At 44.3% G+C, this 12749-nt stretch overlaps 1 protein-coding gene across 3 annotated transcripts in view; it reads left to right on the forward strand.

Moving 5' to 3' along the window:
- Positions 1-12749, forward strand: part of LRP8 (LDL receptor related protein 8) — a 191262-nt gene that overhangs the window by 105247 nt on the left and 73266 nt on the right. For all 3 annotated transcript variants that reach the window (XM_057413517.1, XM_057413518.1, XM_057413519.1), the window contains one exon: positions 12525-12647. In XM_057413517.1, the coding sequence (XP_057269500.1) occupies positions 12525-12647 (123 nt within the window). The remainder of the gene's footprint in view (positions 1-12524; positions 12648-12749) is intronic.

Below are 12749 nucleotides of genomic sequence, written 5' to 3' on the forward strand. Positions count from 1 at the left end.
TCACCTGGGTACTGTTGAAACCTGCGAAGTAGAGAGCTGGGGAATTGGGCAGAACTGGTTGACAATAACAGCAGAGGAGACTTTGTCTGAAGTCTGCAGGGCTGGCACTTCAAAGTCATAGGAATCACAGTGTGTCCTGTATTGTATTTCTATATGTGATCTCTCTGGTTTGGGTTTTACATTTTCTGTGCATCCAGTGCTATTGGGGGTGAACAAGAAGCCTTTTGTCCTCTCCTGTGCTAGTGGAGCTTTAGGACTGGCAGGTGAGAACCATCAGAGCAGCCATTGCTCTTTGCAAATGTATAAAGTACTTTGGAATGACATGTGCTGTAGCTGTGCTGTACAAGTAAATCATACAGCATTTGGTAACTCATTTGGCTGCAGAAATGAGCAGTGTAAGGGCCACTGGAGGTATGGTTTTTAATGCCTTTCCCTGTCAGCATCTCCCAGCACAACCAGGGATAGAGACTTTGTGTCTACCTCAGTTTCCCTTCATGCTAATGAGCTACCCTGTGGTGTGGGGATATGTTGGAGAGGAAGCATGTGAAAGATGGGAGCTATGCCAGTGGAGGAGGGAGCACACAGGTACCTCAGATGGGTAGATAAAAGGGTAGTGTTGATCCCTGGCGTGGTCCAGTTTATTGACAATCTGCCTGCTGTTTGCCCATGACCTCAGTTCACAGCAACTCAAGAGTAAGGGGACATGTGCCCACTAAAAATGTTGACATGGTTCCACCATCTGCTTCTGCTGTATTAACTTTCCTGACTAATTGCATGTGTGATGCTGTGCCACATGGTAGCTTTGTTCTTTACATCAAAAGATAAAGCCTTTTTGTGTTTCCTATGGACCTTTGAACCACAGTTGCCATTGAAGGCCCTGTCAGTGTGACACAGTAGCTGTTGATGTCTTCTTGTCTTGATGATTAGACAGCTCAGAATAAGTAATCTTGGTCATACTTGTTAATAGGTTAAAGGGTATTGCTGCATGCATCATAATTTCCATGTTGTGCCTATTCATTTCCCATCCCCAGGGTACTAGTATTTAATATCACCATGCACAAAAGCATTTGACAACACACGATGATGGGTGAAGAGGTTTGTGCTTGAATGGAGGAACTACATGACCGATGCCTAACTCATAACCTGACCGCTTCACTTAATGTAATGCAAGAGCCCATCCGCTCATGCTTCCTGGCAGAATATTACCAGACATGTGTTTGGCGCTGTTCCGCTGTAACAGACTTGGATCAAAGGATGAACCTGCTGTTCAGTCTGAAACGATGCTGGCTTTGGAGACGCTTCTGAAAATGCTTTTGTGTGCGATCCCTTACAATTCCCAGAGCTCTGATTCAGTGGTCTTAAGAAGCAAGATTCCTGGCAAATTAGTCATTGGATGCAATTCAAGTCTCCTTTACAGAGTGGCTAACAGAGCTGTAGAAGAGGTATCTTCACAGGTACATGCATAGGGACATCTGTGGCCCTGGTCTGTCTAAAGATCATTAAGAGCTAGGGTCTGAATTTCTTTTTTATCATCTTGGACGTTCTGTGTTGTTACCCAGTTAATTCAGTGCAAGCTCCTATGTCATACGTATTGTTATGACATAAAATGCTTTCCAGTAGTGTTTATTATGGCACAGGAGTTTTCTGTGTATATTGTTTCTGCTGTGGCACACCAATTATTACTTTCCATTTTCTGTTTCTGAAGTCTGAAGCAGTTAAAGAATTTGGGGTAATGGTCAGAAAGTAGAACTTTAATAATTCTACAAAGCAAATTTATTCCAAAATGTGCCATAATTGAGCTGAAAACAAAGCAAATGAGAAAGAAGATAAAGCTGAAAACAATGGATTGTCTTTAGGAAAATCCCCACTCCTTTTATTGCTATTGACTCTTCATTCTTCCATGACTGTGCAGTGGGTATTTTAATTGTGGTATTTTAGCTTCCCAGAAAAGGAAACCATGGTACATGGGGTGTTTTAACTGAATAGAGCATTACTTGCATTTTTCACCATGCAATGTATTGATTAAAGCAGGAACAGGAGACCAAGAGCAAACATTGATCCAGTGTTAAGCAACTGGACCATGTATAGAAATAGAAGTGACATCAACTGCAGTGCTGCTTCTAAAGAGAAATAATAAATGCAGCAGAACCAAGTGGAGAAACAGCTTCATTTCCCTTGCTGTAGGTTCCACACAGGATGCTCAGGTGTGGTACTACACATGTAATTCCTTAATCGGGAGCACAAACCCATGTTGCCTTTCCCTACTGGCCACGTGTATTTGTGCACAGAACTGGTGATACCTTCCTAGTCATCCTGGATCTGCTCTCTGCTTCTCGTCCCCTCTCCCTGTTTCCTACCAACAGAAAGCCACATGGAGGATTGAGTCCTCGAGATTTAGCTCATCAATCCTGATTCTTGAACAGCCTTTGCTGCTTTTCCTTTTTACCCTTTTGTTTTGTTTGAGTTTTGCATTGAGTTCTGCTGAGTTTCCAGTATGACAGTAGGTTTGGATAATTTATATCACGGATCGGAGATACCCGGGCTGTTGGCAGCTGACACATTTTGGAGACTATATAATGTTTGTTCATAGGAATGTCCTATTTGTATGTTTTACCACGCTTAAGCGCACAGAGCTCACAGGTGTAAATCTCAGGTTACTGCTTTCCCGCACAGTTGTAGTAACAGTGTTCAGCCTGGACCCAAGCCAAGTCCTGCAAAACAGGGTTTAAATGGTATATGTTTCTGTTCCGGCTGTTTTAAGGCTGAGCTGCAGAGGAAGTGACTTTGCCTGCAATTTTGGGGACTCCCGGTGTGTAATCACACTGCTCTGCTTTCAGTTGCAAAGGTGGCTGAAAGGTGGAATCGCTGCTGCTTCCAGCAGATGTGGTTTATGCTCTCTCAGCCCCTGTTGGCCAAGTGACCTGGGCTGCAAAACACTCACACAGCTGTGAAAGATGCCTGCAGTGAGGCGGTAAATGCATGGCCGGGGTAGATGGTTGCCAGAAATGCCCTGTTTTAACCCCAAAGACAGTATAGGTCAAGCAACTGCTGAGAGAGCGTGACGTGGGCTTGTCGTGACTGGGTCTACGCAGAGTATGGGACTCCTGGATTTACCTCCTGCTGCAAACTTGACTTGCAGCAACTTAGCATGAAATTCTACCACAGGTGCCATGTTTTGTTTTGGTGTGCTTCAACCTCACTATATTCAGGCAATGAGAACTTAAATACTGTGTCCAAGATGTGAAAAGCAACTTCACAACAACGTGGTGTTTCATCTATAGACTCCAGTGTTGTAGTGTTTTGATGTGACAGCATAGCCCAGGCAAGGAATAATACTTCAGGGTTTGGGGATGTTTTTTGCTATCCTTTCCGCTGGTCTTGGAGATTTTGTTACCACCAGCTAACACCAATCAGAGCAGAAATTTATCTGTATAAGGAGGCTCTCCTGTTCATAGAATCCCAGACTGGTTTGGGTTGGAAGGGACCTTAAAGCTCATCCAGTTCCAACCCCTGCCACAGGCAGGGACACCTTCCACTAGAGCAGGTTGCTCCAAGCCCCTGTGTCCAACCTGGCCTTGAACACTGCCAGGGATGGGGCAGCCACAGCTTCTCTGGGCACCCTGTGCCAGCACCTCAGCACCCTCATGGTGAAGGATTTTTTCCTTGTATTCCTTCTCAGCATCATCTAATGGAAGGATCTGCATTTACATGTCTTAGCCTCTTCCTTTCTCTCCTTTACTGAATAACTGGAGGTGAATTTACCCTTAAAGTGTTCTCACTTCTCTGTGCAGGAACATTGTTTTGTATCTCTGTGGCCATCCTATGGAACTTACAGGTGCTTCCTTGAGGCATGTAACTGACTTATGCTGAGGGTTATAAAACCTAGATGGAAAACAAACATCACGTAGTGTCATGAAAACATCTGTGTCCCTATTTTGCACAGGGACCGCTGAGGCTAATAATTATTCATGGACTTTGGTGATGTTTCATCAGGGTAGAATATGGCCCCTAGTGTTTAATTCTCAGAAATAGACAAAATAATGTCAAGTGCCTCTTGAGGAATTGCAGCCGTCCTTCACTGCGAGATAACATACGTGTAGGTGCCACCCAAGAGCTTGTGTCTTGCAACAATGTCTTGCTGCTTGTTAAAAGGAAGCAAAACAAAACTGAGAGCAGGCAGACAAAGCTGGCAATTCTGTCAGCAAAAGTCAGTGCAGATGAGCTTTAGTCAAAGAAATATTTAGAAACAAACTGGAGACTCAGAGCATACCAAATCCTTTGAAGAGGTCGTGACTGCAGCAATATGGAGTTCTGGAAACATGTTCAACTTCCACGGCAGAGTGATGGCTGCTCTTTTCCATAAAGAGGAAATTCCAGCTTGAGCCTAAGATAACCACACTGGGAGATGTGGGGCAGATCCTTGGCCATGCCATAGATTTGCTGCATGACTTCTGGCGTGGCGTTTAACGTCTCCGTGTCCATGTACCTGTAACTGAGGACATGCATGACCTGTGCTTTTCAAGTTCTTAGGTCTCTGCGAGAGGAGCTTTCTGATAGTCCTTTCAGACAGTGCTACCTTGAATAAACTTTACTGTAATAAAAATGTCCCTTTCTGAGCCTGACCCTGTCTGTACGCTTGCCACCCTCCTCATCGCTGCTGCTGCTGAGTGAGGATGTTGGTGAGGTTTTGACAGGGGGCATGTTTTGACACTGAGTGGCAGGGACTTCTTCACGCCTGACAACTTGCCACATCACCTCAAGGTTGATCGGTGGCACCCAGAGGTGACTGCAGGCTGGACAGGCTTGTCAGCACGTTTCTGAGCAGAGCTGGGAGTGTATATACAATGCTAGTAGGAAAAATTCTCCCTTCTTTGCTTCTTCCTCTCCAGAAGGACGTGATTCTCCCGTTTCAGGTAGAATGGTGGAGGAGGTAGGTTGATTTTCGTATGGGTTTGTTTGATTGTTTGTTCTTTAGAACTCCAGAGACTTGAACACTGAGGTGATGCAGGTTCCTGGAGAATAGCGATGAGAAAATTGTCACAGAGCCTGGCTTTGTACAGCTTAAAAGATCACTGATGTTTTATGAGTGGATCTTAAATAAACCTAAGCAAGCTTGAAGGAAGAATGGAGGGAGCAGATGTTGGAGGGAGCCTTGCCCGGAGCAGTGTGGAGCGTGTTCCTCTGAAGTGATGCAGTGCCTGAGCTCTGCCTGTGCAGTTCCCAGCTGTGAAGCTCCCCAAGACAAAGCCCCAGAGCCCTGCCTAAGCCTTTGAACTCCAAAGGAGAACTTAGCTTCAAGACCCACGTAGTATGTTTTACAGATGCCTGCTGTCCTTGAAGGAGCGCACCAACACCAATGGTCATTTTGTCCTTGAGTTCTCTTCTGAAATTCCTGCTTTTCCTGCTGGTGGAACATGGTGTGTAGGAACAAACGCTGCATTCATTAAACCAACTTGTATGGTAGGCAAAAAACAGAGCACCTTTTGAGCATACAGCCCCTTCTTGAAGTCTGAAATGACAGCAGCAGCCTGTGAGAAATGTATTAGGCTTTGCCTTGATTACATGACTAAAGTTAGCAATGAAGGCATGTGATTGTTGGTTGCAGTCAGTTTAATTTCATACACAAACCCAGATGTCGTTTCAGTGTTCTGTGCTTTCCATAGCTTGTAATTAAGTGCTGCCATTTTCATATTAAACTCAGTGTTATATATGAAATGCTGAAAAGGTATTTAAATAATTCTAATTAATAGGCTTACACATATTACCATTTAAATACACAAAGGTTGATACCTTTGATACTAATGAAAAATCACATTTCTTTTCTTCTTTAATCGATCTGATTGATCAGAGGGGCTGGTTTAGACTCAGTAGCTTCATGTTTTTGTTACTGTGATAGCAGCTTCAAACAGTTCCAAACCCTCTGACTGGGCTTCTCTCAACTGAGTGTTGTTTTCTGGGGCTGGTTCAGGGGGTCTTGGGGAGAAGGTCCTTTAAAATGTGTTTCTTATGTATTAAGTATCAAAGGGACTGTGGTCTGTGCCTGAGCAGTGGCTGTTTGAGGTGATCTGATTAATCTTGCTTTAGAAATGTAATAGCCTGCTGGGATGGCAGTGCTAGAAAAAAGAAGGTGGCCAGATTCAGGGAGTGTTTAAATATTCCCTTTCATTGCTTCAAGGTGTCTTTAGCTGTCTGAAAACTAAAAAGGACTCGACAGTCCACATCTGCTAGGATTTCCTGACATTTCAGCTCTTGGATCTTATGTGCTGCTGTTTGTGGACACTTCCTATGCCGAGGACTTGGCAGTGAGGTGCTGCCAGCTCCCAGTGCCCAGTGGTTGAGTGCCTAAGAAGAGGCAGCTGGCCATTGCCAGGAATGGAGTGCTCTTTGCTCACCTACTGTGACCAGGAGCCCACACCAGAGCGAATTGTTTTACACAACATTACACTTCCTCCTTTGCAAAATCAATACTACGTTAGTTAGCAGCAGGAAAATGGGCTGAGAGACCTGGGCTGGTTCAGCCTGGAGAAGAGAAGGCTCCCTAAGGGGAGACCTTAGAGCAGCTCCAGTGCCTAAAGGGGACTGCAAGAAATCTGGAGAGGGACTTTTCACAAGGGTCTGCAGTGACAGGATAAGGGGGAATGGCTTTAACCTGCCAGAGGGGAGATTGAGATGAGCTCTTAGGCAGAAGTTCTTCCCTGTGAGGGTGCTGAGGCACTGGCACAGGGTGCCCAGAGAAGCTGTGGCTGCCCCATCCCTGGCAGTGTTCAAGGCCAGGTTGGACACAGGGGCTTTAAGCAACCTGCTCTAGTGGAAGGTGTCCCTGCCTGTGGTAGGGGGTTGGAACTGGATGAGCTTTGAGGTTATAAACTGAAGATGACTGTGTGCTGTCAAGTTTTGTATAGTCCAGAATCTTTCTTAAGAGTTGAATACTGCACCCAGCCTCTACCTTTCTCTTAGGAAGCAGAAAACCACCTTGGGCCAAACAAATGATTCATCTGGGGTGTATTTTGCTCACTGTGAGACTGAATTAATTGAGGTCCTTAGGAAGTGCAGAGTGAGCCATAACAATGATGTATTTTGTTCTGGGAGGAGGCAGCTTGTGTCCTGTGTTACACTTCTAGCTGCAGTTGGCCCCTCTCGGGGCTGACTGATGATGATGGTCTGTGTTAAGCGCCTGAACTCATGCGATGCTGCTTTTCTTCCTCTCGTGGAGTCTTGTCAGTGTCTCTGATATGTCACTGATCAAAGGTACCATTGAAGTTTTCCAACATGAAATGAAGACCCTGTTTTCTGAATTTCAATTTCTCTTTCTGGCCTACCATCCTCTTCCCATTCTCACATCCTACAGGGTTGTGCTGTTTTACAGCTGCAGAAGGATCACAGCAAAACTTTCATTGTGCGGCCTTTGTTTTCTTTTCTGTCTACAATGGCATGGTTGAAACTAGTTTCTGCAAGAAGACTGAATAGTGGCTGCGAATGAGAACAGGTACACAGTTTGATAGTAGGTCTGGTGTTGATTCAGAAGTTAAAATAGGAGCTGTGTAAAGGAATAGCAGAAAAACTGAAACCAGTTTTCAATGGGTTTGGTGTCTGCAGCTTTTGGTCATTTGTATTTTAATCCCTAGCTGCCTTCCTCCGTCTGCAGTAAACTTACCTGGGATAGGAGGTGCAGAAGCTGCACGGCCCCAGCTGGCTGGTGACACATGCCATAGACCAGTCCAATGGCTGCTTTCTGCCCTCCTTTCCCTCTGTGGAGCTGTAGTTTTGATTGTTCTTTATTCAGCTACCGAGTTTATGGAACTTGGAGAAGCAGGCTTCTTCTCCACGTCTTTCCCCCCTTTCAGAATTGGTGGAAACTGGCCAGCATTTACTGGGAGGAGAATATGGGGATAGAGCACAGTCTGTGGGGTCTTTGTGTGTTAACGCTCAAGGATACTCCTATCAGCCTGGTTTATCGTCTGGAAACACAACCTAGGGTTTGAACAAAACCCTTAATCTACAAATCCTGTGTTTAGAGTCTGTTATTATTACATAGGGGTTTATTCACTTGGGGGATCTTTATTATAACTGTCCTTTACAAGTTGCAATCCAAAAACGTACTTTGTATGTCCTTCTACATCACTGCTGCTGTTGAACAGCTACAGCTTTGCTCACGGAACTGTGGGTGATAAGAGAGAAAATGCATTCACTCTGCTTTTCAGCTCACACTGAAATTAGAAAGCAGTGAAATTATTGTAGAGTGGCGTGTTGCTTAGTGTTACAGATGTGTAAAATAGGAGTAAACAAGAGGCATGAATTGGAAATGGAATCACAGGTCCTGGTATTTTACAAAGAGTAACTATAAAGATGTCCTTGCCCTATGAAGCCTCTAGAACTGAGGCAAAAGTTAAGTGAGGTTAAATGGGCTTGTGAGGGCGGTGTAAGGATGTTGGGGTTTATGAGAAAGAGGAAGAAAGAATAAATCCTGGACCTTTCATTAGGTTCAGAATCCTTTTTGGCTTTAGAGTCAGAGTTCTGACCTTTCAGAGAGGTGTTTTTAGGAGCTGGAAGTCACATTTAGATCATGCAGGCCCTGCTCACAGGCAGTACAAGATTTTGCTCCTTTCTGTATATGTTTATTTGCTCCAGTCTAATTACACATATCCCCAGTGATTGCTATTTTATGAATTCCCTCTCTAAATGTTCATATTCTAAACCAGTCACCTTGGGACCTCTGCGTTTAATTTGCTGCAGGGACGAACCTAAATCCTCAGCTGCAGCTTCAGGGTAAAGGGATGTGAGTAATGAAAGGAAAAGGATGTTTTGCAGAATGAGGGACTGTTGGTTTGATGCAGTTCAGTTAACATTCAGCTTGCTGGGGTATTTTTCTGTCATGGCAGGATAAAGCTGAACCCTTTTTTCCCATCCTTGACTTTCTTCCTGGGTGAAGAGAAGCAGGAAGGACTTCCTTTGACCAAGCCTTCCTTTGGAAAGTCCATGTTCACACAGGCACTGACTTCCGTCCTGGAGTTCCCAACATATCTGTCCAGCTGCAGATGTGAGAAAGGAAAAAGCAGGTACCATAGGCAAATCAAACAAGAGTCAAAAGAAAGGCAGTCTCTTTGGTGTCGCTCTCCACATCTGAGCAGGGGAGAAGATGAAAGGCTCTGTGTACGCTTCAGTAGCCGCCTCTTTTCTTGTTCCAGGTATCAAGTTTGCCCCCCACCCACTGAGGAGCAGAGGCACAGGGATGCTGTGACTGCTGGCTCTTGTTTGTTTATGTTCATTGGGAAGAGACATGGGAACGGAGCTGCCTGGGCTGCTTGCAGCAAAGGAAATGGATCTCAGGGGAACAATTAATTTTGCTTGGCTATTTCTGAGCCAGGTGAAACTATAAAATGAACCTGTGTCCTCCCCATTGTCTAAAAGGGATGTAGTTATTTATTTTATATCTTATTGTACCACTGCCAGTTTACTGTGTGAGCCTCAATGAAATTTTAATAGGGAATTGATAGAAGAAAGGTGTATAACATGGGAGATTAATAGAAAACGGTATCAGACTTGAAACAGCAAAAGGAGGAAAAAGACAGAGAGCTGATATTTTAATTAACTGCTCCCTGCCTGTGTTGTGATCCCAGAGACATGACGACTGAGTGCCAGAAGGTGAATCTGGTTGGAAATAAAGTGTTTGCAGTCTTGTATTAGAGGTGAGAAATGAGACAGTGCGTCAGTGGTCTCGCAGATCGCAACACAAAGCAGAGTTTATTTGGATTAAGACAGTCTGCACGGCCATGCCCCAGTGTTTGGAGAGTAACAGTAGTAAAAAAGAGTAGCAAATGAAATATAATACATAAAATAAGAAAAAGAGTAAAAATAATAATCGTAGAAGTAAGTATAGTAATCAGAGGTTTGAGCTCCACCTCCTTTAATCCTGTTCCATTTAGAGATTAGACAGCTTAGATTCAAACAAAGGACCAAATGCATTTGTATCCTGCTTATTTCTCTGGCACAGGGCCGTTGGACTTCAGGTGGGCTTGCAGACGGGGATAAGACTCTCCATCTCAGCCACTGCTGAGGAGTGGTTTGTGCCCAGCTTCATTTAGCAAAGAGGAGCCGCACTGGGGGAACACGTTAACACCTTCCAAAGGACTCCCTGGGACTGGCAGTGATGCTGCTCTCCCCCTTTTGTGAATCCTGGCAATCTATTAATTGTGCTGCTGAGGAGCAGTGTCCGGGGAACAAAGCAATCAGTGCCACCATCTGCTGCGAGCAGGCTGGCCGTGGTGAAGGGGATGCCCCGACGCTCCTCTCTGTGGCTGACCCCCTCACTTGTGCTTGTATCCACATGTCCCAGAAATAACAGGGATCAGTCCTGGACTGATGGAAAAGGAGGAGGTTTATATTGAGGTGGAAAAGTAGCTGGTTCGATCTTTAAAGACTAAGTCAAAAGCTGGTTTTCCTGTGGAAAAAAAAGAAGACATTAGGACATTGAAAGAGCTAGTATAAAACTAAATACACTTTAAAAATTAAGCTTCTTATGTCTCCATTATTATACTGGTCTCTGCTGTCCAGATGAAGATGTGATTGTTTCATTTGTAGTTGCCCTAACAATCCCCTGAGAACAGATGCTAACGCTTTACCCACCCAGTTTCACAGTGCTCCAACTTCAGTTATGCATGCATATCCCATCAGTATCTGGTCAGAGTTTCTGACTTTTAAGTACAACAAATTAATGAAACCAGATTTGCATTAAATATACCAAAAATGATGCATCATAGCTGGTTTCACAAGTTTTGGGTTTCTAACGAGATGTTCAAGAGGAAAGTCTTTTCCCCCTGATAACAGATGTGCAATGTCTTTGCAATGACTGGATTCTTAGTATGACTGGTCTCCTGTAAAACTCTTGGCCTATATGGGGTTGGGTTTTCTGCCTGTATTTGTTCATATCTGGTTCTGAATACCTGAAAATTGTCTTCTCCCCCTCCCCAGAGTCTGGCTCATTCAGCAACAGAAGTGGGGTAATGTATGTTCTCTTTGTAAAGTGCATCTTAAGAGATGGTACAGCCGCTTAGTGATGCTTTGCAGTGTTTTTCTGCTGGGTGCCTGTTCAGGGAAGCTGTATGTTTTGTGTACTAGAAAGGGAGTACTTGGTTCTGGCCATGTAGACATTTCCCGTACCTCACACAGTGATGCTTCTGTTTCCTGTGTAGGCACATGAATGATATTTAGTGTGTTCCCTCCCTGACAGCAGCTCATCTAAGAAAAAAAAAGAAAGGAGAATAAAAGATCAATTCCTAGAGGCTTATTTGTGGTGTTTAATGCTTTGAAAATGTTTGCTGAAAGAAATACTGATGTAGGAATCATGTGTGCACATGGCTTATATCAGGGAATAGCTACAAAGCCCAAACCTCACCACGAGGGCAGGCAAGCAGATTGCCCAGCAAGGTTGTGCTGTCTCCATCTTGGGGTGATTTAGATCAGGCTGGATAAAACACAGAGTAACCCAGTCTGACCTCGGAGCTGACCTTGTCTTGAGCAGGAGGTCGGACTTGACCTTCTGAGATCCTTTACTACCTGAATTTTCCTGTGATCCTATTAGGTTGTGAGCAGCTTTGCAGAGGGGAGAAACAGTTGTTCTCACTGCCAACAATTCCCAGGTCAATCGGTCACCAACAAAGGTGGATACCAGTTAGCCGCAGAGTCCTGCACTTCACAAGTGGTAACACTGAGCCTGAGCCATTGCTCATGACTCTCAAGGCATGGCTGTTCAATCCAGTTGCTAGCAGAAAATCTACTGAAGTCACCATTGCAAGAGCAGTGACTGATTGGTGAGCACTGACACGGAGGCCATGGGCTGAAGAGACCAGATATCTGTAGGCAGCTTTATTTTGCTGCAGTGGAAAGATGCTGACTAGTATTACAGGGCATTGGTGGTGCTGCACCACTGACACAGAGAAGTAGATCAATCAATAGCTTGAGCTCACGTCTTGCATCTTTTTCAAGCCCTAGATTAATGCAAACAAAGCAAAGAGTGTGGAGTGGTTGACATTTAATGAAACAATTTTTAGTGTTTGGAGGAGTGCTCTATGATCATCTACTATGGTGACAGATGTACTTCAAAGCCACAAATAGATTGCACAGATAAAAACATTATTATTTAGGTTATAGTACTCCAAAGGTGAGAGTTGGCTGTCTTACCTGTGTAAATTATGCAGCACACTTTCAGTTCCATGTAGGCAGCAGTCCTTTTGTAGCAAAAGCTTTAGAAAATTGTTTTGAAAAAGAATATCTTTGATTTTTGAATGTCTGGAAAAAGACATAAGGACTGAGTCCATGTTAAATAATGGAGGAGTAAGAGTTCTAGCAAGAAGGAGTGCCCGTCTTTGGTACCTGTTGGACTCTGTCATGAAGAATCAATGTTGAATGCGAAATGAATCTTCTTAATACAGAGCAATCTGTATTGTCCTTTATGGGGTTGGATGCAATGGAGCTCTTCTGCACTGCGTATATTCATGCCAAGTAACGTATTTTATTTTCCCTTGCAGCAAAGAAAACTTGTGCTGAGTCAGATTTCACTTGTGACAACGGCCACTGCATCCCAGCCAGGTGGAAATGCGATGGTGAAGAAGAATGTCCTGATGGGTCAGATGAATCAGAAGCAGCATGCAGTGAGTAGAGCAGAAAAGTGGTGGTACATACACCATCACTTCTCAGACATGTTCTGTCATCAAAACAGAGAGAAACTGGAGGTGTTATTCCCAGCACTTACA

The sequence above is a fragment of the Pezoporus wallicus genome, unplaced genomic scaffold (assembly GCF_028554395.1).
Source record: "Pezoporus wallicus isolate ANWC-B61680 ecotype Strahan unplaced genomic scaffold, APGP_CSIRO_Pwel_v1 contig_13740, whole genome shotgun sequence".
In the NCBI taxonomy this organism is placed as follows: Eukaryota; Metazoa; Chordata; class Aves; order Psittaciformes; family Psittacidae; genus Pezoporus; species Pezoporus wallicus.